The 26,912-nt window shown below is 39.9% G+C and overlaps 1 protein-coding gene across 4 annotated transcripts; it reads left to right on the top strand.

Annotated features, from left to right (window-relative positions):
• The first annotated feature begins 10,870 nt into the window (after window positions 1-10,870).
• LOC109416180 (uncharacterized) lies at window positions 10,871-19,416 on the top strand. 4 transcript variants are annotated; one of them, XM_062858557.1, is made up of 7 exons: window positions 10,871-12,454; window positions 14,779-14,880; window positions 14,948-15,654; window positions 15,712-16,012; window positions 16,177-16,253; window positions 16,333-16,479; window positions 18,010-19,416. In XM_062858557.1, the coding sequence occupies exons 3-7, from the start codon at window positions 15,118-15,120 to the stop codon at window positions 18,064-18,066; spliced, it is 1,119 nt and encodes a 372-aa protein (XP_062714541.1). In that variant the 5' UTR covers window positions 10,871-12,454; window positions 14,779-14,880; window positions 14,948-15,117; the 3' UTR covers window positions 18,067-19,416. The 4 variants fall into 4 exon arrangements, with proteins under 4 accessions (XP_062714541.1, XP_062714538.1, XP_062714539.1 ...); XM_062858554.1 differs by lacking the exon at window positions 18,010-19,416 and having other exon boundaries at window positions 16,333-16,717; XM_062858555.1 differs by lacking the exons at window positions 10,871-12,454; window positions 18,010-19,416 and having other exon boundaries at window positions 14,673-14,880; window positions 16,333-16,717.
• Window positions 19,417-26,912: the final 7,496 nt, after the last annotated feature.

Below are 26,912 nucleotides of genomic sequence, written 5' to 3'. Positions count from 1 at the left end.
CTCCAGAACCGTCCAAACACTCCGACATCCCCCCCCCCCCCTACAATACGCAAAGGACTCAATAGTAGTATGGGACACGCTTGTATGGAAAAAATAAATCCTCGCTCCAGTCGACTTTTTCGATCCCATTTAGGTCCCATATGAACTGTACAAAATTTCCGCGCAATCGTTGAAACTATAATTTAGCGCAAGCGATTCAAAGTTTACATAGGATTTACTATGGGAAAAGTTACACTTTCAAACAAAAAATCCAAGAGGTCGCCCCTTGTCTCCTTAATTCAAATCAATCAACGCTTCTTGTAGAAAAATCATTTATGAAACTTTCCTTCGAAGACCGCAAAACAATTGGATGCTTGTGGAAAAAGTTATTGATTTATTACCGATTAGTAATCCAACGAACGGCTTTTTGTTTTGTTTTATCAGCAGCACTGCTGCTGCCGTTGCTGCATGGGGTGGCGGGTGGCATCACCACCCCCAGAAACAGCAGCAGCCAAGGCAGCAGCTACACTGCCGTGAATCGCAAGTCAGTCCCATCTGAATTTTGGGCAAAAATCAGTTAATGGCCGTTTTCGATCTTTCTTCGGATGATCTTTCAGCTGCGTGAAAAAAAATATATAGTTTGTTCAGTAAAATTGAAAAACAACATCAAGTCAGATTGTCCCATAATGAAATGTAATCGCAAGTCAGTCCTATTACGAACTAGTGTACCCTCCAATACAAAACCTAACGCTGTTTTAGCCAGTTTTATATTTTTCACTGTTATGTTTTCACGTTTGAAGCAATGTGTGAAAGTTTCATGATGATCGCAAAAGGTTTCAATTCATGGCGATTTTTTGAAGTTTCACATAGAAACCGAATTTGAAAACTTCAGAGTCCATTTTCTCAATGCCTACTTTTTGCATATGGGACTGACTTGCGATTCACGGCAGTACAGTCTACGGTCTTGATCACTTAACCTAATTTACAGCTCTTTTAACCACTAGGGCACTACGTGAGCGATTCCAATTGGACGCTGCACTTTGTACAGCGCCTACACGTATTCTATTCTAATTTAACTATATCGAACTGGCGCCTTGTGCTGCTTCAACCTTTCTACCCAGAACACAGTAGAATGATGAGCACGATGATGCTGATGTGTGGCTGCTGTTCCTTTTCCAGTCCGATTGGGGGTCGTCCATTATGAGTTGCGGTTCGCCGATATCCAAATTCCGGGTGCGTTGGAGCTATATGCTCAGAAGAGGGTCAGGTGTCAGTTGCTCTCGGGGAAAGAGTAACTGACGAAAAATTGCAAGTGCCAGGGCTGGGATCGAACCCATGACCATCCGCTTGTGAAGCGAACGTGTGGACCACTGCGCCACGGGCCCCGACTCAGTCTACGGTCTTCGAAGGAAACTTCCATAAATGATTTCTATACAAGAAGCGTTGATCGATCTGAATTAACGAGACAAGGGGCGACCTCTGGGAATTTTTATCTGAAAGTGTAACTTTTCCCATAGTAAATCCTATGAAAACTTTGAACCGCTTGCGCAAAATTATAGTTTCACCGATTGCGCTGAAACTTTGCACAGTTCATATGAGACCTAAATGGAATCGAAAAAGTCAACTGGAGCGAGAATTTGATGTTTGTCCCATACTGCTCAATAGCCTGCCGGTCTGCCGTAGGCAAGCGATTGCAAACATCTCTTATTCCTCACTTTGACCTGCAACCTGGCGTAGCAGGCGCCATGCTCGCTCAGAGGGCCAGTCCATAAGTTACGTAGACTCTGAGAGGGCCATTTCCGTGGTGGATTTTGGTAGAGCTACTGATTGGAGAGTTCTAACAACATTCATTTCACCTGCTTGTAATTTTTCAGAATCACACTGAAAAAAGTGTACTTTGAAGAGTGTGTACCTTGTGTAGCTTATTATTGAGAACATCGACGTCTTCTTTCTGATGACTCTAAGAAATCGACGTCTTCTATCCGTTAGTTTTCTGTTTTTCGGTGGAACCTGCCGCTGGGGCGTAAAATACTACGACGGTTCGAGCGTATTAGCAAACACCAGCTTAACTTTACCGATCATCGGTAAAGTGCACCCGAGAGTTCCTCTTCGGTAGCCACCATTCTTTTGTCCACTCCGCTTGATGGTTCCTCTCCGGCAGCCACCTTTCATTCGTTCACTCTCGCTGCTCGAGGCCGTTAGGAGCAGAGCGTAATTCAATATTCTCGATGATTGTACTCATTGACAATGAAAATATTCAGCTCTAGAACGTGCAGAGGACAACGGTTTGTGCGACCACCGATTGCTCGTCCTCCAGGCTAGTCTGTCTTATGCAGTTATGCGTGCGCAGATTATTCGGCTTGTTCTTCTCCAAAGGAAATCATCCAACAATTGTCGTTCAAACATTCCGTTTAAGGAACTACCAGTTGAACTCTGCATCCACAGCTCATCCATCTGTTTTTTAGATCCAATTCTCGCGCTTTGTATCATACGGGTGTATCTACAATGATCGATTTCTCTACGTCGATTTTATCTTTAATTAATAACTTGGCTGGCAAATCATGTTCGGTTGATTTTGTTGTTTTAGATGCTAGTCCTAGTCGTCTTTCACCGAAACGCACCGAGAGATTATCCGAAAAATGGTCGTGTTTTCTGAAATAATCCGAAGAGAAAACCGATGAAGAGAAATCGACCTTACTCAACTTACTTACCGATCAGGCGAAGGCCATGGCTGTTTGTCTCCAGTTCCGCACTCTGCGTTGGGTCCGCAGATCGTCCTCCACTTGGTCGACCCACCTAGCTCACTACGCTCCACGTCTTCTTGTACCGGTCGGATGACTCTCGAGAACCATTTTAGTCGGGTTGCTATCCGACATCCTGATGACGTGACCCGCCCACCGTAGTCTCCCGATTTTCGCGGAATGGACGATGGTTGGTTCTCTTAGCAGCTGAAGCAGCTCGTGGTGCATTCGCCTTCCTCAAGTCCCATCTTCTATCTGCACTCCGCCGTAGATGGTACGCAACACCTTAGGGTCCATGTTTCGTGCCCATAGAGGACGACCGGTCTAACCAGCGTTTTGTAGATAGTTAACTTCGAGTCCAAAGTAAGAACGATTTCCTGTCACAATGCACCTCTGGATTTCTCTGCTGGTGTCGTTGTCGGCAGTCACCAGTGAGCCCAAGTATACGAATTCTTCAACCGCCTCGATTTCATCACCGTCGATATAAATTCGGGGTGGCGGGCGCGGTGTTTCCTCCCTGGAGCCCTTTGCCATCATGTACTTTGTCTTCGACACATGAATGACTAATCCGATTCGCCTGGCTTCACTCTTTAGTCGGATGTACGTTTCCGCCATCGTCTCAAATTTACGAGCAATAATATCAATATCATCGGCGAAACCAAGCAGCTGAACGGACTTCGTGAAAATCGTCCCACTCGTGTTTATCCCCGCTCTCCTTATTACACCCACTAACGCAATGTTGAACAGCAAGCACGAAAGACCATCACCTTGCCGTAACCCTCTGCGAGATTCGAAGGGACTCGAGAGTGTCCATGATACTCAAACTACGCACATCACTCGATCCATCGTCGCCTTGGTCAATCGTATCAGATTATCCGGGAATCCGTATTCGTGCATAATCTGCCATAGCTGTTCTCGATCGATTGTATCATACGCCGATTTGAAATCGATGAACAAGTGATGTGTGGGCACGTTGTATTCGCGGCATTTTGTGCGACACCTGTAGCGCGTTCACCCATAAATCCAGACTGATGTTGCCCCACGAACTCTCTTGCAATCGGTGATAGACGGCGGCATAAAATTTGAGAGAGTATCTTGTAGGCAGCGCTTAGTAGTGTGATCGCGCGGTAGTTCCCGCAAACCAATTTGTCACCCTTTTTGTAGATGGGACACACGATACCTTCCATCCATTCCTCTGGAAATACTTCCTCCTCCCAAATCTTGGTAATGACCCAGTGTAGTGCTCTCACCAGTGCTTCTCCACCGTATTTTAGAAGCTCGCTTGGTAGTTGATCTGCTCCAGCGGCTTTGTTGTTTTTCAACCGGCCAACCTCCTCCAAAATCTCTTGGATGTCAGGGGCCGGAAGTCTTTCGTCCTGTGCACATACTCCTAGATCTGTTACCACGCCACCCTCGGTACTTGCAACGTTGCCATTAACGTTGAACTTTTCGTCATTGAAATCATCGTCATCATCAAACATTTGAAGGCAGTTTTTTTCTTTCAAAACAAAAGTTTTTGCTATGAAAATCTATTCACTGTACTCCACATGAGGAATATAATGCAGTGAATATATTTTCATGACCCTTGTTTTGATTTGCAGCGAGAAAACTGCTTTTTATTTTCCGAAAAATGATGACGGATACTTGAGCCTTATGGTGTTTATCGTAATGCTGCCGCCACCTCTCGACCACCTCACGCTCGCTCGTGAGAATATTCCCGTGATTATCTCGGCACATGTCGGCTTGTAGCACAAAGCCTCTGCGCGAGCGGTTCAGCTTCTCGTAGAACTTTCGTGTGTCCTTAGCGCGGTACAGCTCTTCCATCGCTTCGCGATCTCGTTCTTCCTGCTGGCGCTTCTTCATCCGGAAGACTGAGTTCTGCCTGTTCCGCGCCTGTTTGTAACGTGCCTCATTACGGTGCCTCGTACGGTGTTGCAGCATTCTCGCCCATGCTGCATTCTTCTCGTTTTTCAACTGTTCACATTCGCCGTCGTACCAGTCGTTTCTGTGATTCGGAGTCGCGAAGCCTAGTGCTGTAGTCGAGGTACCTATGGCGGATCGGATGTCCCTCCAGCAATCCTTCAAGTGTAGCTGCGCCAAGCTGCTCTTCCGTTGGTAGGGCTACTGCTAACTGCTGCGCGTAGTCTTGAACCACTTCTACGTTACGCAGCTCGATGTTGAGCCGCGGCGTTCGACTGAGCATGCATACAGCGACTAAGTAGTGATCCGAATCTATATTCGCACTGCGGTATGTGCGGACATTGGTTATATCCGAGAAGAATTTACCGTCGATTGAAACGTGGGGTGATCTCCAGGTGGCTTTGTGGATATCTTTGCAGGGGAAGAAGGTGCTTCGGACTACCATACCACGGGAGGCTGCAAAGTTTACGCATCGCTGGCTGTTATCATTCGATACGGCGTGCAGGCTGTTTCGCCCGATTACCGGTCTGTACATTTCCTCCCTTTCTACCTGCGCGTTCATGTCGCCGACAACGATTTTCACGTCACGCGGCGAGCAACCATCGTATGTTTGCTCTAACTACGCGTAGAACGCTTCTGTAGGTACGCCCGTATGATACTAAACGCGAGAATTAAACTTCTGGTGCAAGTCTTTGTCAAAGTGTTGTACAAAATGCACAGTGCGACTTCTAGGCTTAACCATTGGGCATATGGTGGCTAAAGATTATCCAACTATCTCATAGAGCCAGTTCATTACCCGGAAATTTGTATCCATAGTTTATCCAGCTGTTTATTAGAGCCTAGGAGTATTATTAGAACAAAATATGCTCAATGTAGCTTATGTCGTTGTATGCTCTGCAGACAGACACCTTCCTATATATTACGAATAATGATGCAGAATGACAAAATGATATTTATTATATTTCACAGGTTGGTGGTAATTGAATTAAATACCTAGAGACATGTTTTTCTTAACAAATATGCTTACACTTACGTCGTCTACCAATTAAAGCGAATAAATGTCGTGAATACCTGATCCCAACACGTTATTTTTCCAAGGTGGCACACAACAATGTCGACCACATAGAGCTATGGGTAATCACGAACGAAAACGGCTTTTCCAGGAAGCCAACGAGACTGCTATTATAGCAAATATGTATAAGGCAATCTAGCGCTCATCACCTTTCTCTCTCAAGCATTCACAGAAGATAGCAATTTTTTGTTTAATATTTTCATACGGAAACGTTTCCGTATGAAAACAAACCTACCCTCCTCGGGTGCGAAACAGAGAAAGGTGATCAAACGTCAGATAGCCTTATATGCGTTGTGTAAACCCGTAAATCGTATAAAGGCCTCAAGTGAACTGTCTACTTTATTTGCATCTCGCGGGGGATTGCAAAAAGTATCAACGTTATAGATGTTCCTTCCTTCTGGTAAACATCGTCTTGGTAGGTGTAATCCGCCGTCGTAGGTGTAATTTTCAACGAAATTTGGTCAATTTGTTTGCTTAGCGGATGACATAAAATTAATGGCCTGAGTATTTGAAACGAAAAGCAGAGCTCAACCTGGAACACAAAGCAGCGACGGTCGGCGTGGAGTTTAATGTGATTAAGGTTGAAGGATTCGTCATTGACATAATCGTCATCATTGAAAATTCGAAAGCAGTTTTCTCGTTCAGGGCTTAACATTAATCTTTCAGGACGTGCGCATATTCGATCCCGAAACTGCACCGCGCTCGCGCTGTTTGAGGATTTTTTGTAGTGTTGTACTTTTTACAATGGCGTGCGTCCTGAAGGGTTAAAACAAGTAGGAACATGCTGGTAAATTGAAGTGTGAGAGACATGACAAGCCTTGGACGCATTTCATTTTCATTTTCATTTTGCAGCAGTTGGTGGGGCAATAAGAGCGCAAGTCAATCCAATGCCGAAGATCAAGGAGGGGTAATGGCCGTAATAGTCCGTGCGGACCACATGAACACCATCGGAAGGGTAATGGTATAGGTTGGGGAAAGGTATTGGACTAGACTTGAGACACAATAATGCAAATACGGTAGAAAGTGTGAAATTGGTTTCTGTAGTAAGGTTCATGTTGTATATTAGGTCCTAGTCAATTTGTCAGTTAGTTGCCTTAGATTCCCAAACTTAAGTAGCGTTACTGTTTTGCCCCATATCAAATATGTAGTCTCAACTCTATTGAAGTGTTATATTAAGTTGTTATGTTCATTATGTCAGTAATTGCTGGTCATAATGTTTTTGCATCATTTATTGCAGAACATTATTTAAGATAAGTAGTAATTTTCATCCAAAATGTCCAGACTAATTGTTCTCATTGATAACGCATTAGCTTCATAACTAATAATCATTAATTAACACCTAACAGGATTTGTTCCTAGATCCTGGCAATATACGGCTAAATCTTCGAATTGTTCTGTCAGTCCTACTAGTTTTTCTAGTAGAAAACATGTGACTCCCTCACTTTTCATATAATACCAACATTTAAAAACGTTAAATTATCTTCCTTGAGTAATGTTGTCCAGCTTAGTCAAAGAAGTAGGTAATCAGTTTTCGTCGAGTCGCGACGCATTGACGTCAACAAAGCATTTTAAGTTATTGATCACGCGTTAGCTTCGGAACTATAAGCAAAATTAAGTGTTGCAACTCACGCCGGGAGTTAGTATGGACTTGAAAATATCAATGCTATTCGGCTGCAAAATTCGACGATAAAGAAGTTCCACAAATTTGCAAAAAAAAGAGAATTATAGCTTTTGAAAAGAAGAAAACTACTTGAAAACTAGTTATTCGTTCGTACGCGTAACGTTAGTTAAATATTCATTTACAATGCGAAAAACCGAAGTACAATTTCCCATCCACTTAGTTTCCTGATAAATTCTTGTTTCCCGCCGTATGTTAGTTATTTACCTTTGCACGCTTAGAATTCAGGTTCCATGGAGAGTATTTTACATTTGTTTACTTACATATGTCGATGATACTTCCCCCATAGATTGTGTTTGTTAGCTTCTGGTTGTCTTTCGAAGATCTTCCATATGTTAATCTGAAAAAGCTTGTGCTCATGCACCGTTCATGTTTCGCAAGGATCCGAACCATGCAACATTTTATTGAGAAAAACAAAGAAGGAAAAATTGATTAGTAATTATGTTTATGTTAGTAATTGTTTTAGTATTAGTGTGTATGTGATCAAACAGGAAAAAAATCGTCACGAATATCAATCATAATTTAATGTAATTGATGAATAATATTAATTATATTTCCAAGAAAATAAAATATTTTGTATTTGCAGCATAGCTGGGCCTTTAAAAATTTCAACATTTGATTAGGATGCCGAACCATCTGGGCAGTGACAACCATCTCGGACATCCCCCTGTCACAACCCAATCAACATCGAACCAACTGACCCAAATTTCCGTGCTTGGGTAGATAATGCAAATATCTCACCGCGCAAAAGAAATACGGTCAACCAGTCCAACCGGCCGAGCAACAGCAGAAAAAATGGCCAAAATAGAGGCCCCTCCCTAATGGTCCAACTACCCTATATCGACTAATTATTTCCTCAATGTGGTCCACGTCGTCTCACAGTCATGTGTAGCTATACTTTTTCTTAAACTTTATAACTAAATATTGAAACTAATACAGTATTGAAAATAATGTTTAGAGTTTAAATGGTGATGAACTAGCCATCGGCGCTAAAAATCACCCTAATAAAGAAGAGAAAAAAAAAATTAGAGTTGAAATGAGGACAAATCTGTAATACAATTGATTTAATAATTAAGTTTTTTTAACATTCATTCGCTTTATTAAATTCAATTTTGACTGCGAGACGATGGAAGGTGATTCACACAAGACCGCTTATCGGATGGCACTTTATCCGATGAAGTCAATCGAAGTATGATTCCCCTTCCTTTGCTTAAATCCGCCACCCAAAGCACGCACCCAGTCGGCCATTGAGGAAGCCGTTGGCTACTAGATCGAATTATCCAGGGACATAAGTGGCTTTGATTGTCACTCCTGTGTCCTAATGTTGTTATATCAGAAAAAAGTACAATAAAGTAATAAATAAATATGTTGAAATTGAATTGTTAAAATTGAAATTGAAACAAGAGGGCCCTCAGAAAGACACTCTTCCCTAGACAATATTGATCCAAAGCCCAGGGCATGACAAGCCTTGGGCGCATTGGATAGTAACCCTGAGCGTGAAACTCTGGAACTAAGTAAGCAAGATGGACGCACCAGGTAGCTCTGACGAGCGTTCGTCAGTCAGGATTATTTAATGATCGGTAACCCTTGTTGGGCACTTTGTTGATAGCATACAACGAGGACCAGCAGCGGAAAAGATCATATCGTAGGTGGTTGTCTTCAACATCTCGAGCAGCAGACCTAGTTGTTCTTCCACGAGCTATCAACAAGTTCTTCAACGCCTTCGTTTTTCTGTGTAATCTCAGCATGATTTTCGATATTTTCATATATTTCAAAGCTAATGAACCACGTTCCTAGTTCCCTCAAATGCTAATGCACCCCCACAGTAAATAAATCACAAGAATATAATTAATCGACATCACCTTTTCGTTGCTTGCCCGCCATATTTCTAGGTAGTTCAGCTTTGGATGTTCTCCAGTTAGCTAGCATGGCTTCCTTAAACCCTCTTATAAGTGCCTTTGCTCCGATGTTAAAGCTGCACTACTGTTCCGGAACAGATAATCTTTTGAAACCTCGTCGATACCATGTGTTGTACTTACTGTACGTAACTGGGGGCATAATAGGCAATTTAGTGTTATGCATCAAGTGCTTCGCCGAAACATTCGAGGAAATTCAACAGAAGTCAATTGTGTTCGCAATAGCAAACGTCGTAACAATATTCGTGCTGGAGATGGTCGCAATATCATTTCAACTTCAAGCCTTTCTTAGATGCTGGAACAATCAAGAGTATCACGCTTTCTATTACTTAGATCAGATTGACTCCGAATTCAACTACCAATTGAAAACATCCTTCGATTATGGTGCATTACGACGTGATGTTATAGTAAAAGTAGCGTCCTCAGTTTTATTGAGCATAGTGTTGCAAACTATTTCGATAGTTTCCATCGATGGATGTGAAAGTATTTTCTGTAGTATGCATAATTTTACCTGTACTTTCATAATGATCAACGGAAATGTTTCGTTTCTGTGCTTGCTTAAAGAACTACATCGTCGGGTTAATCGTATGAACTCATTGTTAAAATGGAAACAGTTATGGCAAAACAGTCCGAAGGTATGGATAAAATGCTGAAACTTGACGATGTTTCTTGTCGCACGACCCTAACTTTTTCATCTCTTGTTTCAATGTTCACAGAAGCACAAACCAGATAAAATTTTGAAAGCATGGCGAAGAGAAATTAAATTCTTTTCAACAATCCATACCCACTGCTATTTGGCAATCGAATGTATGAACAAGGCCTATGGTTATTCACACATAGCTACTTTTGGTAAGTGATGCAAACTTGGCAAAATGAACCATCGTTTTAATAGAAAAAAAATTCCACAGCATTTTGCTTTTACGTCTTAACGTGTTACATATTTTACGTTTTCACCAGCTTCTCAGTTGCAGGCTCGAATTTTTTAAAGAATATATCATGTAAGTTCAAAAATATTCATATTTTCTATTGCGTTGCTCAAATTATATATTCAATAAATTTGATTTTGAGCAGATCCTTTGGCAAGCATCATCATAGTACTATCATACATGCTGTATGTTACCACGACTTGCAATGAAGTCACACGCGAGGTAATGTATTCGAAAATCATGCAGCACGTGTAGGTTTGTCAATGGAAATGTGTGTTCAAATACATATAATTAGGCTGACCATCCGTCCCGTATTTAACCTTTCAGGACGCGCGCCATGAAGCAGCTGTTTTTACCTGAATGATTCGTTCTTTCCGCTTGAAATAGCATTATTTTTAACATCCAATTCTGTTTTCGAAAATTGATTTATTTTTTGTTGAGTTTCCAGCATGTGTCCCGTACTTAAACGGGACAAATCTGGTCAGCCTAAATATAATAATGTGTCATACATAACATAAAACTAGGCGAATAGATATAAATTAACTTTCATAGTAGAACATGTATCAGTTAATGTCATCATAACATATTAGAGGGATTCACTAAACAGCGTAAACCGATTAAACTGATTATACGTCGCGATCACCGAGGCAATGTTTGATTATTTAATTCGCAAAATCATGAAATATTTCAAATAAGCAGAAAATCATGGCTTACGCAGCAATTTAATCTGTTTAGTGAGTACCCCTACTTTTACTATTATAAGAATCAAAATTAAATCTACTTTGGCGACTACTTTGGCGAAATTTAACATTTTGACGAAGTGTACATGAACACGAAAAATTTTATGAGTATTTAAGAATATCGTTTATTTTGTGGAAGAGACTTATCGTACTACTTTGAGAGCCACTGTTTTTCTGAAAAAAAAAACTTTAATTTTATGGGAAAGTCATCTGATGCAGTTCCAAGTGATTCTGTAAATACGGTTTTGCGTGTTCATGTGGGAAAATCATGTAAGAAAAGCAATAAGTACATTTTTTGATATGTTGATCATTTCGCAATGACACATTTTATAATGATAGTCATTTCTAGTATGGGAATGTTATTTTACAGGCGAAATCAGGCTAAAACTGGCTATATTTGCAATAGATGAAACTCGTTCCATATTTTCAAATGTGGAAATCCTGGTCTGCGAAAACGTGCGAAAGTTAACAAATGGGCATGTCAAACATAAGCTTTTTTTAAAGTAAAATTTTCAATAGCATGATAAATATGAGAGATAGATTGGAGATAGATATATACTTTCTTCGAGAAAGTTACGCGTTTTAATAAGGCTAATCATTGCAAGAACATTTGAAAATTGAGAAAAATGCATATAAAAAGTTATAAGCAAAAAACCGATTTTTAGGAGTGCTTCATAAAAAACGCCTCAAATGTACATACAAATCAAGGATAGAAATTTTGTAAGTTCGGCGAAGTCTACAAACCGATTTTAAGGGGCGCTTAATAAAAAACGCCTCAAATGTACGTACAAATCAAAAGATAGAAATTTTGTAAGTTCGGCAAATTGTCTACAACTTCTCTGAACAAACATATTTTTTAGCTTACAAATAAGAAAGATAGAAATCGTTTCTCACTATTAGGGGGATTGATCACAAAATTGATGTTTCCATAAATTAGGGCTTATTTTATAGAAAAACTTTGCCGAAGACACCAAAGATCAAAAATCATGTTTTCACGGTCAAAACAATTTCGATCACGTTTTTGGGCCATCCGCAACAGCGTGCGACGGTTCAAAATGATATGGTAGGGTGGTGCTGATTTAGTGGTAAACGGTGGTGACGAATGCGGGAATTGATGCAGGAGAAGCAATATTTACATACATGTATGTAAGTGTATGTAAGTGTGACCAGTTTTATTCAATAGAGCACAAGAACTAATCACTAGTTAGATGACAACGTGAAAAAAAAATCTTAAACTTTTCATTATTCATTGCCAGAATTTTAAAAGTGTGTTGGCGCTTACGTCAACTATGCAAATATGCGCAGTTTAGTATGTCTAAGTTTGCTTGGGAGTATCTTTTCGCCCCGTTTCACAGTATTATTGTAAATTTGTAATTTAATATTCAAGTTGTTTATTTTGGTTTATTGCAGAATGAGAATTTGTCACACAGGCTTCATAAACTGAGTAGCAATGCCGCAAAGCTTATAAAACAGGAAGATGAGGTATGTATTTGACTTATTTTTATCATACACAGTGGAAACCCAAAGCAGCCCCTAATTCATGCAGATAATTGCAATCTTTAAAGTATTTTATTTCCGAAAGGAAAAAAATCGAATGGTGATGCTTTCGTAAGCGCATAAACATAAATCACACATATCTAAGTCCCCTTTGGAGCGGATCTGGCACGAGACTATCACGCCGAGGACCAGGGGTTGAATCCCACTCCCAATAAGCTCGCAAAGTGTGAGTTCTTCCTTCGGAAAGGAAGTATATCGTGGGTCCCGAGATGAACTAGCCTAGTGCTGTAACAATTCGTAGCATAGGCATAACATGTGGAATCATCTAGAAAAAAGTTCTCTTTCAGATTAGGAAAATATGCAATTCTCAATTGAGCTTAATTCATTTTAATTTTCCTTGCTATCGCTTCAAGTTGCTCGTACACGCTTTGCCCACACCCCACTTTTTACAAATCAATTTTGGCTCTGTTTGTCCCTATTCGTTTTTCGAGAGTGACAAATATTTTTATTTGCCCGGTACACCTTGGTCAAAATTCAACTGTCAAAAGTGGTCGAATATTTGGCATTGGTCAAAGAATGTCATACTATCTTCAGTTTGCAAATTTTGGGTTGAAACTGTATTAATATTCTGTAACCGAACATTTATAATTGGAAAATTTGAAAAATACTGCTTAAGATCAAAGCTAACTCTTCACACTTCCATCTGCAACATCTGGAAATCGAAAGATCTGAAAATTACTGCTCAAGATCAAAATCAGTTCTTTTACACGTTCATCCATAATATCCGAAAATTGTAAGATCTGAAAACTACTATTCAAGATCAAAATTAGTTCTTTCATACGCTCATCTACTACATGGCGCGACCACACCAACACAACTACCATTAACCGCAAACACCTTAGAAAACGTAGAACTCGATGCTCTTGTTACCTTATGTTTTCAGATGTGAGTAGTAGTGCAGTGGTAACTGCTCATAAACCACAAGGTCATAAGTTCGATTCTGGTCGCGGCCATATTTTTTTCTACTCTAATCCATCTGTCAGATCATTTTTTGACATTGGGTTGATGTTCTACAGCCCTGATCTGCTCAGATATTAGTTTAATCTTATAACATCTAAATGAGATATTATTATGTTCTTCCTTATACTAATTTTTGATCTCATTTTTGATCTTTTATCTCTTACTAGCTGTCCCGGCAAACTCAGTCAGCTCATAAAAATCAGTACTTTATCAATTTTCCAACTTTTTGAGTTGTATTCGTAACTTTTTATACACGCAGACAAACAACACATATAAGAATCAAATTTAAAGAAACTTTGTTTCAAAATCGCGAGGTTTGTTGAATCAAATTTTTTTTTTTTCAATATTGTAGCATGCATATTGCCAATATGAGCAAGGTGATTCAGTTTTACCTTCAGATTTTCAAGAGCAAATTTGGTCGTGAACGTTAACTCGCTATCAGTATAGCAGTATCCGTGTTCGATTCTCGCTCGCCTTTTTTATTTTGCTTTCATTTTCAAACAAAAACATTTTGTTTTTGAATCTTAGTCCATGAATATTTGTTTCAAAAAAAAATAGTCTTTGAAATTGCAAAATTACTTACTTTCAAAGCAATGATGTGATAGATTCAAAGTCAACAAGTATTTGAAACTACAATCAGTGCCGCGGAGGCTTGATTGTTAAAGCAATGAAAATAATGCTTTGAAACAAATACCAAATGTATTTGATTCAAAGCAAAATGGTACTAAGCCGTGGTTCAATGGTTTATTTTTTTTTTATTCAAAGCACTTTATTTTTGAGTTTAAAATATTTTTTTCTGCGTGTAGGATAGCGAACCACTTGGGCAGTGGCCAGTATTTTGGGCACTTTTCGCTATAACTCAGTCAATTCCAAACCAATTGACTTGAAATTTTGTACACGGCTAGAGACTATACGTATCTCATCGCGTTCCAAAAATTGTGTCAATTGGTTCAAAATTAGCTGAGTTATAGCAGTAATGTTCCCAAAATAGGACCCCTGCCAAGATGGTTCCACTTCCCTACATATAAACACAGCCTCCATGAATACGAATCGAAACGTGCAAGGGTCATGCTGATCGGTTCGGCCGTTCATGAGTTTTGTTGCCTCAAAGAAGCTACAAACTCATTTTTATAAATATAGATGTCAACCAGACCAATAGCTAATCCGGATCTTGAGTACTTTACTGAGTAATATATAATGATGATATTGATTTGATTTTTTCTTCTACTCGGAATAGGTTTTACAACTAAACATGTTTAAACTTTTGCTTCTTTTTGATGTCACTTTAGATAAACATCGATCTGGAAATGGTATCCCATCAATTATTACACCAGAAGCTAGTGTTTTGTACACATGACTTTTTCGACATTGATTTAAAATTTCTCAATTTGGTAAGTTTTATTTAATGTTATCTACAGTTAGAGTTTGTGTATGTCTAACCTAATCTTCATTTTTCAGATAGTGGGTGCTGTAACCACTTACCTAATAATTTTATTGCAGTTTTAAGTGATTGCTCGCAAACCGCATGCAAGAAGCGATCAGTAAGCATTAAATATGCATAAACCCATTTGGGTTCTAAGTGGCCGTATTTAGGTGAATGGTAAATATTAGTCGAGTGCAAACACATCATGGAGAAACACTTTGTTCGAGTCAATTGGAACTTGTTTCTAGTATTCTCGAGTGCCGGACTGGTCCCATTTTCCGTTGATAAGCGTACACTTCATGTGAAAGAGAGTTTCGGAAAAATTCTTCTATGGCTGCTGGTTTTATCAATCAATATAATTTGTTTCCAGCAGATCTACGCAAATAGCTTGAAAGGCAGTTGGCATGGAGTGGTAGTGAAATTCTCTGAATGGTGTATATTAATTCTCATAACTGCTGATGTCGGATGTATACTTCTTCAAGCTTTGCTATGTCGACACAACCATATGTTACTTATTGATGGCATCAATATAATTGACTTCACTATCCGAGAAAAGTATCGACTGCAATGCAATGATCAAAAAGATAGAAACCGCACCTTTCTGAAGCTTGTAGTTTTGGGATTACACTGGACGTTAATACATATTTGTGAGATAATTAGTTTTCAGGATAAAATAATGGTTACCGTGAAAGCACTCACATCCGTACCCCTTGTATGGTTGTTGAACGTTAGATTATCGATGGTAATGCAATAAATCATCCACAAATGTAACGGCAAAATACAATTTTCAACATTGCAGCAAATATTCTACATAGATTTGGTGACCGAAAGATTGAGGATTATAAATGGCGAACTGGAACTCTTGGGAAACTCCAATGATGATATGAATTTCACGAGTTTTCAACAGAACTACGGCAAGGTTATTCAAAAAGTACAACAAACATATACGGCCATTTGGAAATGTTTCCGGAAAATAAATAGCATTTTCGGTTGGTCTACAGTTACGCTAGTTTTGAAACTTTTTGTTTTGCTGATCGTTACTAGTTTTTGGTGTATCAACGGACAGAAAAGCTTCAACAATAATGGTTGGCTATATCTTGGTGAGTTCATGCGGTCGGCATCTTTTGGAAGGGCGTACACTTACCATCTACACCGATCATCATCCGTTGACTGATGCTCTAGCATCTAAAACTCTGAGAAGTTGCATACGATGTACTACTGTTCATTATAGTTTAACAATTTTATTCTTTTCTATATTTATTAGAATCATCAGTAAGCATATCATTTATTTTAAGCAGTCTCACATTACTTTGCCATTCTGCATCGAACTGTAAAAGAGAGGTAAACTGCATTTTAAATCTTGTTAAAAAAAATACATGTGCATGTATAACTAAATAAATTCAACTGCATTTCAATCCAGGCACTTAAAACAGCTGAAGCTCTATTGAAACCAGACTTCGACTACGAAGACTTAGACGTACGTGATTTCTTGGCTCAAATGCAACATCAACCGTTTATCACATCGGCGAATGGTTTCTTCGATATAGATTATTGCTTGCTCGGTTCGGTATGTATTATCACGTACATTAAAGGGTGTCCCGGACCGAATTGCACCACGGGAAACAGTGCATAACTTTCGATTGCATGCATCAAAAAGGATGATTTTTTAACCAGCAACTGTATATTGTGTGTAGATGATGTCATACAAATTTCATTGGGATCGGCTTAGTATTGGCAGAGATATCCCTAACGCGAGAATATTAGATTTTTGGAACCTTGTGTACACTATGGGGCTGTCCATAAACCACGTGGTCATGAGGGGGGGGGGGGGGTTCGACCAATGACCATTTTGTATGGACAAATAAAATTTTTTGTATGGACGAATGACCACGCGGGGGGGGGGGGGATGGGGGTTGAAAAGCTCCAAAAAATGACCACGTGGTTTATGGGCAGCCCCTATTCTGAAAATGGTTTAGAATGTTTAAAACAGTATTTCTACATACATACGCTACCTACAGAAAAAAACATTGTAATCGGTTCAGTTTTTCTTACTCAAGTGCTACATATATGTAAAATATATGTTATTTTTTTTTCTTTGTTGGTACAAAATTCCCAAAAACTTAAGTTCTCGCGTCAAAGATATCTCCATCTATACTTAAGGCGAAACTGAAAGCATTCCTCATTTTTTTTGGTTTTTGATTTTTTATTAAATAACGAAGCAATATTTTTAAAATCGGTTTTCGTACACATGTTGAGTATGGATCAAGGTATCTTCTGATTTTTTTTTTTTTTGAGGTGGAGAATGTTTTCCATTTTTGCAGAAACCATTTTTTTGTGAAATTTTGTTCAAAAATGGTTTCTGCAAAAACGAAAAAAAAAATTCCACCACAAAAAAAAAATCAGAAGATACCTTGATCCATACTCTACATGTGTACGAAAACCGATTTTGAAAATATTGCTTCGTTATTCAATAAAAAATCAAAAACCAAAAAGTGAGGAATTGCTTCCAGTTTCGCCTTATCCGATTCTGATGAAATTTTGATTGCATCATCTTCACAAAATAAACTGATACTGGTTGAAAAATCAGCCATTTTTATGCATGCAATCAAAAGTTATACACTATTTTCCGTAGTGAAATTTGATGCGGGACACCCTTTATCCGCAGCTGATGGTCGCAAATCAACGCAACAAAGTTATGACACTTGATTTAGAACTGATACTAATATTTATGGAACGAGTTGCAAAAAGTTGTTTTTTTTTTTCAGCACGAGTCGTGCATTTATCCTTCAACGCTTGCCGAGTTTTGCAACGAGTTACATACAAAATTTTATGCAATGATTTTTTCATGATACAACTCATATGAGTTGCATATGTAATATTCATAATTCAACTCAAATGAGTTGCATAATGAACATTATGCAACTTATTTCAGTTGCATAATGAAACGGTATGGAAAAGTAGGTCATTATGATACTAAAAAGAGTAGTATAAAATTATGATACTAAATTGCATAAATTCATTTATTATTGCTGAACCTATTCCAATCCGATACACTTGGGGGAACCCAGTACTAATGCGTTATCTCTCCCCATTCCAGACACTTGCAACTACCGCTACTTATATAGTAATAATGCTTCAACTGGAAGGAAACTAAAATCACACATTGCTCTAGTAGATACCCCACTCATTACTCATTATCGAGCTGCCAAGAAGTGTCGCGATGCATCTGTGCATTTCCATATAGTCGCGTGCAGTGGTTCTCAAATAAGCGGTTTTAGTGAAAAACTAAATAAAAAGGAGTTTTATGTATATACGACCAGTTCGCCGTGCAGAAATTGTTCTTTGTACGGCGGTAACGGTTGAAAATGTGTATTTTTATTCGAAATTGCTGATTTCGCATATCTTTTTATCTGAGATAAACTGATACTCCAGTTTAGCTATGTGCTTATTGTAGGTAGACAGCTAACACGAAGAAAAAAATAAAGTCATGTCAATCATATTGCGGTCGCAAATAAGCATATTTGTGCACTGATTTTTATATAATCCCTTATTGAGATTGTATTACGCTTAAAACAATAAAATGAAGCATAATAGAAGCTTGAATTGAAAATGATCTCATAAAAGGAGGAAATATAGTTGATTCAATCATACTACACTTACATCAACAACCATATTTGATTATTTGACAGCTCGTCTATTCTCATGGTACAGGGAATAGATAAAATAAACGGATCAGGCAACATTTTCACTTTTCAAAAACTAGTCAACTAGTTGTATCTTTTCGTTATGTCGCATCAAACATTCCACTGTAAGTTGGTCAACTAGTTGTGTAGTACAATTTGGGAAGGATAGGGATGTTCTACATTAAGGGAAAAAATCAAAAATTGGAAAAATTACCGATCCCCTTCCCCCAAGGGGGGACCAAAGAGAAAAATTCAAAAAATTGAAAATTAGCGGACCTTCTTCCCCAAGGGGGAACTAAGGGGAAAAGTTTGAAAATTTGCGGACCCTCTTCCCTCAAGGTGCTGTCCTTGCGGACCTTCTTCCCCCAAGGGGGACCAAAGGAAAAAATTCAAAAAATCGGAAATTTGCAAACCCTCTTCTCCCAAGAGGGGACCAAAGTGAAAAATTCAAAAATTTGGAAATTTGCGGACCCACTTACCCCAAGGGGGGACCAAAGGGAAAAATTCGAAGAAAAATTGAAAATTTGCGGACCTTCTTCCCCCAAGGGGGGACCAAAGGAAAAAATTCAAAAAATCGGAAATTTGCGAACCTTCTTCCCCCAATGGGGGACCAAAGGGGGGGCTAATGGGAAAAATTCAAAAAATTGAAAATTTTCGGACCCTCTTCCACCCAGGGGGGACTATAGGGAAAAATTTGAAAATTTGCAGACCCTCTTCTCCCAAGGGGGGACCAAAGAGAAAAATTCAAAAAATTGAAAATTAGCGGACCCTCTTCCACCAAGGGGGGACCAAAGAGAAAAATTCAAAAATATGAAAATTTGCGGACCCCCTTCCCCCAAGGTGCTGTCCATTAATTATGTAAGGGTTTATAGGGGGAAGGGGGGTTTGAGAAATCGAAAACAAACAAAAATGTTTAGGGTTCTCATACAAAAAATATTACAAGAGGGATGGGGCTGTCGAAAAATCGTAATTTTTTTCTTACGTAATTAATGGACAGCCCCCAAAGGGGGTCCAAAGGGAAAACTTCAAAAATTTATAAATTTGTGGGCCCCCTTCCCTACAAGGGGGGACCAAAGGGAAAAATTCGAAGAAAAATTGAAAATTTGCGGACCTTCTTCCCCCAAGGGGGGACCAAAGGGAAATTTAAAAAAAAAATTGAAAATTTGCGAACCCTCTTTTCCCAAGGGGGGACCAAAGTGAAAAATTCAAAAATTTGGAAATTTGCGGACCCACTTCCCCCAAGGGGGGACCAAAGGGAAAAATTCAAAAAATGAAAATTTGTGTACCCACTTCCCCCAAGGGGGAACCAAAGGGAGAAATTCAAAAAAATGATAAATTGCAGACCCACTTCCTCCAAGGGGGCCAAAGGCAAAAATTCAAAAAATTAAAATTTGCGGACCCACTTCCTCCAAGGGGAAAAATTCAAAAAGTTCACAATTTTCGGATCCATTTTCCCCAAGAGCAAAGGGAAAAATTTAAAAAAAAAATGTAAATTTTTGGATCCATTTTTTCCAAGGGGGCCACAGAAACCCATTTCCCCCAAAGAAAAAAATTTTAAAAAATTTGCGGACCAACTTCCCCCAAGAGGGAACCAGAGGAAAAAATCAAAAATTTTAAAAATTTGCAAACTTTCTTTCTCCGAGGAAGGACCAGGGAAAACTTCAAAAATTTGAAAATTTGCGAACCCCCTTCCACCAAGGGGGGACTAAAGGGAAAAATTTGAAAATTTGCAGACCCTCTTCTCCCAAGGGGGGACCAAAGAGAAAAATTAAAAAAATTGAAAATCAGCGGACCCTCTTCCACCAAGGGGGGACCAAAAGGAAAAATTTGAAAAAATGCGGACTCCCTTCCCCCAAGGGGGGACCAAAGGGAAAAATTCAAAAATTTGAAATTTTGCGGACTCTTCCCCCAAGAGGGAACCAAAGAGAAAAATTTGAAAATTAGCGGACCTCTCATTGCTAATGGGGAAAATTCAAAAAATTGAAAATTTGCGGACCCTCTTCCACCAAGGGGGGACTAAAGGGAAAAATTTGAAAATTTGCAGACCCTCTTCTCCCAAGGGGGGACCAAAGAGAAAAATTCAAAAAATTGGAAATTAGCGGACCCTTTTCCACCAAGGGGGGACCAAAAGGAAAAATTTGAAAAAATGCGGACTCCCTTCCCCCAAGGGGGGACCAAAGGGAAAAATTCAAAAATTTGAAATTTTGCGGACTCTTCCCCCAAGAGGGAACCAAAGAGAAAAATTTGAAAATTAGCGTACCCTCTCCCCCAAGGGGGGACTAAAGGGAAAAATTTGAAAAATTGCGGACCCCCTTCCCTCAAGGGGGGACCAAAGGGAAAAATTCAAAAATTTGAAAATTTGCGAACCACCTTCCCCCAAGGGGGGACCAATGGGAAAAATTCAAAAAATTAAAAATTTGCGGACCCCCTTCCCCCAAGGGGGCATCAAAGGGAAAAGTTTGAAAATTTGCGGAACCCCTTCCCCCAAGGGGGACCAAAGGGAAAAATTCAAAAAATTGAAAATTTGCCGACCCTTCCCCCAAGGGGGAACCAAATTATTATTCAAACATTTGAAAATTAGCGTACCCTCTCCCCCAAGGAGGGACTAAAGGGAAAAATTCAAAATAATTTGAAAATTTGTGGACCAAAGGGAAAAATTCAAAAAATTGAAAATTTGCCGACTCTTCCCCCAAGAGGGAACCAAAGAGAAAAAATTGAAAATTAGCGACTAAGGGGAAAAATTTGAAAAATTGAGGACCCCCTTCCCCCAAGGACCAAAGGGAAAAGTTGGAAAATTTCCGGACCCCATACCTCCAAGGGTGGACCAAAGGGAAAACTTCAAAAATTTGAAAATTTGCGGGCCCCTTCCCTACAAAGGGAAAAATTCAAAATAATTTGAAAATTTGTAGACCTTCCCCCAAGGGGGGACTAAAGGGAAAAAATCAAAAATTGGAAAAATTGCCGATCCCCTTCCCCCAAGGGGGGACCAAAGGGAAAAGTTTGAAAATTTGCGGACCCTTCTCCCAAGAGGGGACCAAAGAGAAAAATTCAAAAAATTGAAAATTAGCGGACCTTCTTCCCCAAGGGGGAACTAAGGGGAAAAGTTTGAAAATTTGCGGACCCTCTTCCCCTAAGGGGGGAGAAAAAAATTCAAAAATATGAAAATTTGCGGACCTTCTTCCCCCAAGGTGCTGTCCATTAATTATGTAAGGGTTTATAGGGGGAAGGGGGGTTTGAGAAAACAAAATGTTTAGGGTTCTCATACAAAAAATATTACAAGGGGGGTGGGGCTGTCGAAAAATCGTAATTTTTTTCTTACGTAATTAATGAACAGCCCCCAAAGGGGGTCCAAAGGGAAAACTTCAAAAATTTAAAAATTTGTGGGCCCCCTTCCCTACAAGGGGGGACCAAAGGGAAAAATTCAAAAAATCGGAAATTTGCGGACCTTCTTCCCCCAATGGGGGACCAAAGGGAAATTTAAAAAAAAAATGAAAATTTGCGAACTCTCTTCTCCCAAGGGGAGACCAAAGTGAAAAATTCAAAAATTTGGAAATTTGCGGACCCACTTCCCCCAAGGGGGGACCAAAGGGAAAAATTCGAAGAAAAATTGAAAATTTGCGGACCTTCTTCCCCCAAGGGGGGACCAAAGGAAAAAATTCAAAAAATCGGAAATTTGCGGACCTTCTTCCCCCAATGGGGGACCAAAGGGAAATTAAAAAAAAAATTGAAAATTTGCGAACCCTCTTCTCCCAAGGGGGGACCAAAGTGAAAAATTCAAAAAATTGGAAATTTGCGGACCCACTTCCCCCAAGGGGGGACCAAAGGGAAAAATTCGAAGAAAAATTGAAAATTTGCGGACCTTCTTCCCCCAAGGGGGGACCAAAGGAAAAAATTCAAAAAATCGGAAATTTGCGAACCCTCTTCTCCCAAGAGGGGACCAAAGTGAAAAATTCAAAAATTTGGAAATTTGCGGACCCACTTCTCCCAAGGGGGGACCAAAGGGAAAAATTCGAAGAAAAATTGAAAATTTGCGGACCTTCTTCCCCCAAGGGGGGACCAAAGGAAAAATTTCAAAAAATCGGAAATTTGCGAACCTTTTTCCCCCAATGGGGGACCAAAGGGAAATTTAAAAAAAAAATTGAAAATTTGCGAACCCTCTTCTCCCAAGGGGGGACCAAAGTGAAAAATTCAAAAATTTGGAAATTTGCGGACCCACTTCCCCCAAGGGGGGGCCAAAGGGAAAAATTCGAAGAAAAATTGAAAATTTGCGGACCTTCTTCCCCCAAGGGGGGACCAAAGGAAAAAATTCAAAAAATCGGAAATTTGCGGACCTTCTTCCTCCAATGGGGGACCAAAGGGAAATTTAAAAAAAAAATTGAAAATTTGTGAACCCTCTTCTCCCAAGGGGGGACCAAAGGGAAAAAATAAAAATTTGTGGACCCACTTCCCCCAAGGAGGAACCAAAGGGAGAATTTCAAAAAAATGATAAATTGCAGACCCACTTCCTCCAAGGGGGCCAAAGGCAAAAATTCAAGAAATTAAAATTTGCGGACCCATTTTCCCCAAAGGGGAAAAAAATTGCGGACCCACTTCCTCCAAGGGGAAAAATTCAAAAAGTTCACAATTTTCGGATCCATTTTCCCCAAGAGGGGACCAAAGGGAAAAATTTAAAAAAAAATGTAAATTTTTGGATCCATTTTTTCCAAGGGGGCCACAAAAAATTGAAAATTAGCGGACCCTCTTCCACCAAGGGGGGACCAAAAGGAAAAATTTGAAAAAATGCGGACTACCTTCCCCCAAGGGGGGACCAAAGGGAAAAATTCAAAAATTTGAAATTTTGCGGACTCTTCCCCCAAAAGGGAACCAAAGAGAAAAATTTGAAAATAAGCGTACCCTCTCCCCCAAGGGGGGACTAAAGGGAAAACTTTGAAAAATTGCGGACCCCCTTCCCCCAAGGGGGGACCAAAGGGAAAACTTCAAAAATTTGAAAATTTGCGAACCCCCTTCCCTCAAGGGGGGACCAATGGGAAAAATTCAAAAAATTGAAAATTTGCGGACCCTCTTCCACCAAGGGGGGACTAAAGAGAAAATTTTGAAAATTTGCCAGAAAGAAAAATTCTAAAATTTGAAATTTGGCGGACCCCCTTCCCCCAAAAGGGGACTGAAGGAAAAAAATGAAAAATTGCGGACCTACATCCCCCAAGGGGGGACCAAAGGGAAAAATTCAAAAATTTGAAATTTTGCGGACTCTTCCCCCAAGAGGGAACCAAAGAGAAAAAATTGAAAATTAGCGTACCCTCTCCCCGAAGGGGAGACTAAAGGGAAAAATTTGAAAAATTGCGGACCCACTTCCCCCAAGGGAGGACCAAAGGGAAAACTTCAAAAATTTGAAAATTTGCGAACCCCCTTCCCCCAAGGGGGGACCAATGGGAAAAATTCAAAAAATTGAAAATTTGCGGACCCTCTTCCACCAAGGGGGGACTAAAGAGAAAATTTTAAAAATTTGCCAGAAAGAAAAAATCTAAAATTTGAAATTTGGCGGACCCCCTTCCCCCAAAAGGGGACTGAAGGAAAAAAATGAAAAATTGCGGACCTACATCCCCCAAGAGGGGACCAAAGGGAAAAATTCAAAAATTTGAAAATTTGCGAACCACCTTCCCCCAAGGGGGGACCAATGGGAAAAATTCAAAAAATTAAAAATTTGCGGACCCCCTTCCCCCATCATCAAAGGGAAAAGTTTGAAAATTTGTGGAACCCCTTCCCCCAAGGGGGACCAAAGGGAAAAATTCAAAAAATTGAAAATTTGCCGACCCTTCCTCCAAGGGGGAACCAAAGAGAATAATTCAAACATTTGAAAATTAGCGTACCCTCTCCCCCAAGGAGGGACTAAAGGGAAAAATTCAAAATCATTTGAAAATGTGTGGACCTTCTTCCCCTAAGGGGGGACCAAAGGGAAAAATTCAAAAATTTGAAATTTTGCGGACTCTTCCCCCAAAAGGGAACCAAAGAGAAAAATTTGAAAATAAGCGTACCCTCTCCCCCAAGGGGGGACTAAAGGGAAAACTTTGAAAAATTGCGGACCCCCTTCCCCCAAGGGGGGACCAAAGGGAAAACTTCAAAAATTTGAAAATTTGCGAACCCCCTTCCCCCAAGGGGGGACCAATGGGAAAAATTCAAAAAATTGAAAATTTGCGGACCCTCTTCCACCAAGGGGGGACTAAAGAGAAAATTTTGAAAATTTGCCAGAAAGAAAAATTCTAAAATTTGAAATTTGGCGGACCCCCTTCCCCCAAAAGGGGACTGAAGGAAAAAAATGAAAAATTGCGGACCTACATCCCCCAAGGGGGGACCAAAGGGAAAAATTCAAAAATTTGAAATTTTGCGGACTCTTCCCCCAAGAGGGAACCAAAGAGAAAAAATTGAAAATTAGCGTACTCTCTCCCCCAAGGGGAGACTAAAGGGAAAAATTTGAAAAATTGCGGACCCACTTCCCCCAAGGGAGGACCAAAGGGAAAACTTCAAAAACTTGAAAATTTGCGAACCCCCTTCCCCCAAGGGGGGACCAATGGGAAAAATTCAAAAAATTGAAAATTTGCGGACCCTCTTCCACCAAGGGGGGACTAAAGAGAAAATTTTAAAAATTTGCCAGAAAGAAAAAATCTAAAATTTGAAATTTGGCGGACCCCCTTCCCCCAAAAGGGGACTGAAGGAAGAAAATGAAAAATTGCGGACCTACATCCCCCAAGGGGGGACCAAAGGGAAAAATTCAAAAATTTGAAAATTTGCGAACCACCTTCCCCCAAGGGGGGACCAATGGGAAAAATTCAAAAAATTAAAAATTTGCGGACCCCCTTCCCCCATCATCAAAGGGAAAAGTTTGAAAATTTGTGGAACCCCTTCCCCCAAGGGGGACCAAAGGGAAAAATTCAAAAAATTGAAAATTTGCCGACTCTTCCCCCAAGAGGGAACCAAAGAGAAAAAATTTAAAATTAGCGACTAAAGGGAAAAATTTGAAAAATTGAGGACCCCCTTCCCCCAAGGACCAAAGGGAAAAGTTGGAAAATTTGCGGACCCCATACCTTCAAGGGTGGACCAAAGGGAAAACTTCAAAAATTTTAAAATTTGCGGGCCCCTTCCCTACAAATGGAAAAATTCACAATAATTTGAAAATTTGTAGACCTTCCCCCAAGGGGGGACTAAAGGGAAAAAATCAAAAATTGGAAAAATTACCGATCCCCTTCCCCCAAGGGGGGACCAAAGGGAAAAGTTTGAAAATTTGCAGACCCTTCTCCCAAGGGGGGACCAAAGAGAAAAATTCAAAAAATTGAAAATTAGCGGACCTTCTTCCCCAAGGGGGAACTAAGGGGAAAAAATTGAAAATTTGCGGACCCTCTCCTCCAAGGGGCTACCAAAGAGAAAAATTCAAAAATATGAAAATTTGCGGACCCCCTTCCCCCAAGGTGCTGTCCATTAATTATGTAAGGGTTTATAGGGGGAAGGGGGGTTTGAGAAATCGAAAACAAACAAAAATGTTTAGGGTTCTCATACAAAAAATATTACAAGGGGGGTGGGGCTGTCGAAAAATCGTAATTTTTTTCTTACGTAATTAATGGACAGCCCCCAAAGGGGGTCCAAACGGAAAACTTCAAAAATTTAAAAATTTGTGGGCCCCTTCCCTACAAGGGGGGACCAAAGGGAAAAATTCAAAAAATCGGAAATTTACGGACCTTCTTCCCCCAATGGGGGACCAAAGGGAAATTTAAAAAAAAATTGAAAATTTGCGAACCCTCTTCTCCCAAGGGGGGACCAAAGTGAAAAATTCAAAAATTTGGAAATTTGCGAACCCACTTCCCCCAAGGGGGGACCAAAGGGAAAAATTCGAAGAAAAATTGAAAATTTGCGGACCTTCTTCCCCCAAGGGGGGACCAAAGGAAAAAATTCAAAAAATCGGAAATTTGCGGACCTTCTTCCCCCAGTGGGGGACCAAAGGGAAATTTAAAAAAAAATTGAAAATTTGCGAACCCTCTTCTCCCAAGGGGGGACCAAAGGGAAAAAAATGAAAATTTGTGGACCCACTTCCCCCAAGGGGGAACCAAAGGGAGAAATTCAAAAAAATGATAAATTGCAGACCCATTTCCTCCAAGGGGGCCAAAGGCAAAAATTCAAAAAATTAAAATTTGCGGAACCATTTTCCCCAAAGGGGAAAAAAATTGCGGACCCACTTCCTCCAAGGGGGGACCAAAGGGAAAAATTCAAAAAGGTTCACAATTTTCGGATCCATTTTCCCCAAGAGGGGACCAAAGGGAAAAATTAAAAA

This window comes from Aedes albopictus, chromosome 3, assembly GCF_035046485.1.
Source record: "Aedes albopictus strain Foshan chromosome 3, AalbF5, whole genome shotgun sequence".
NCBI classification, from domain to species: domain Eukaryota; kingdom Metazoa; phylum Arthropoda; class Insecta; order Diptera; family Culicidae; genus Aedes; species Aedes albopictus.
The sequence above is the reverse complement of the archived record's forward strand: the minus strand, read 5'-3'. Positions and strand labels throughout refer to the sequence as shown.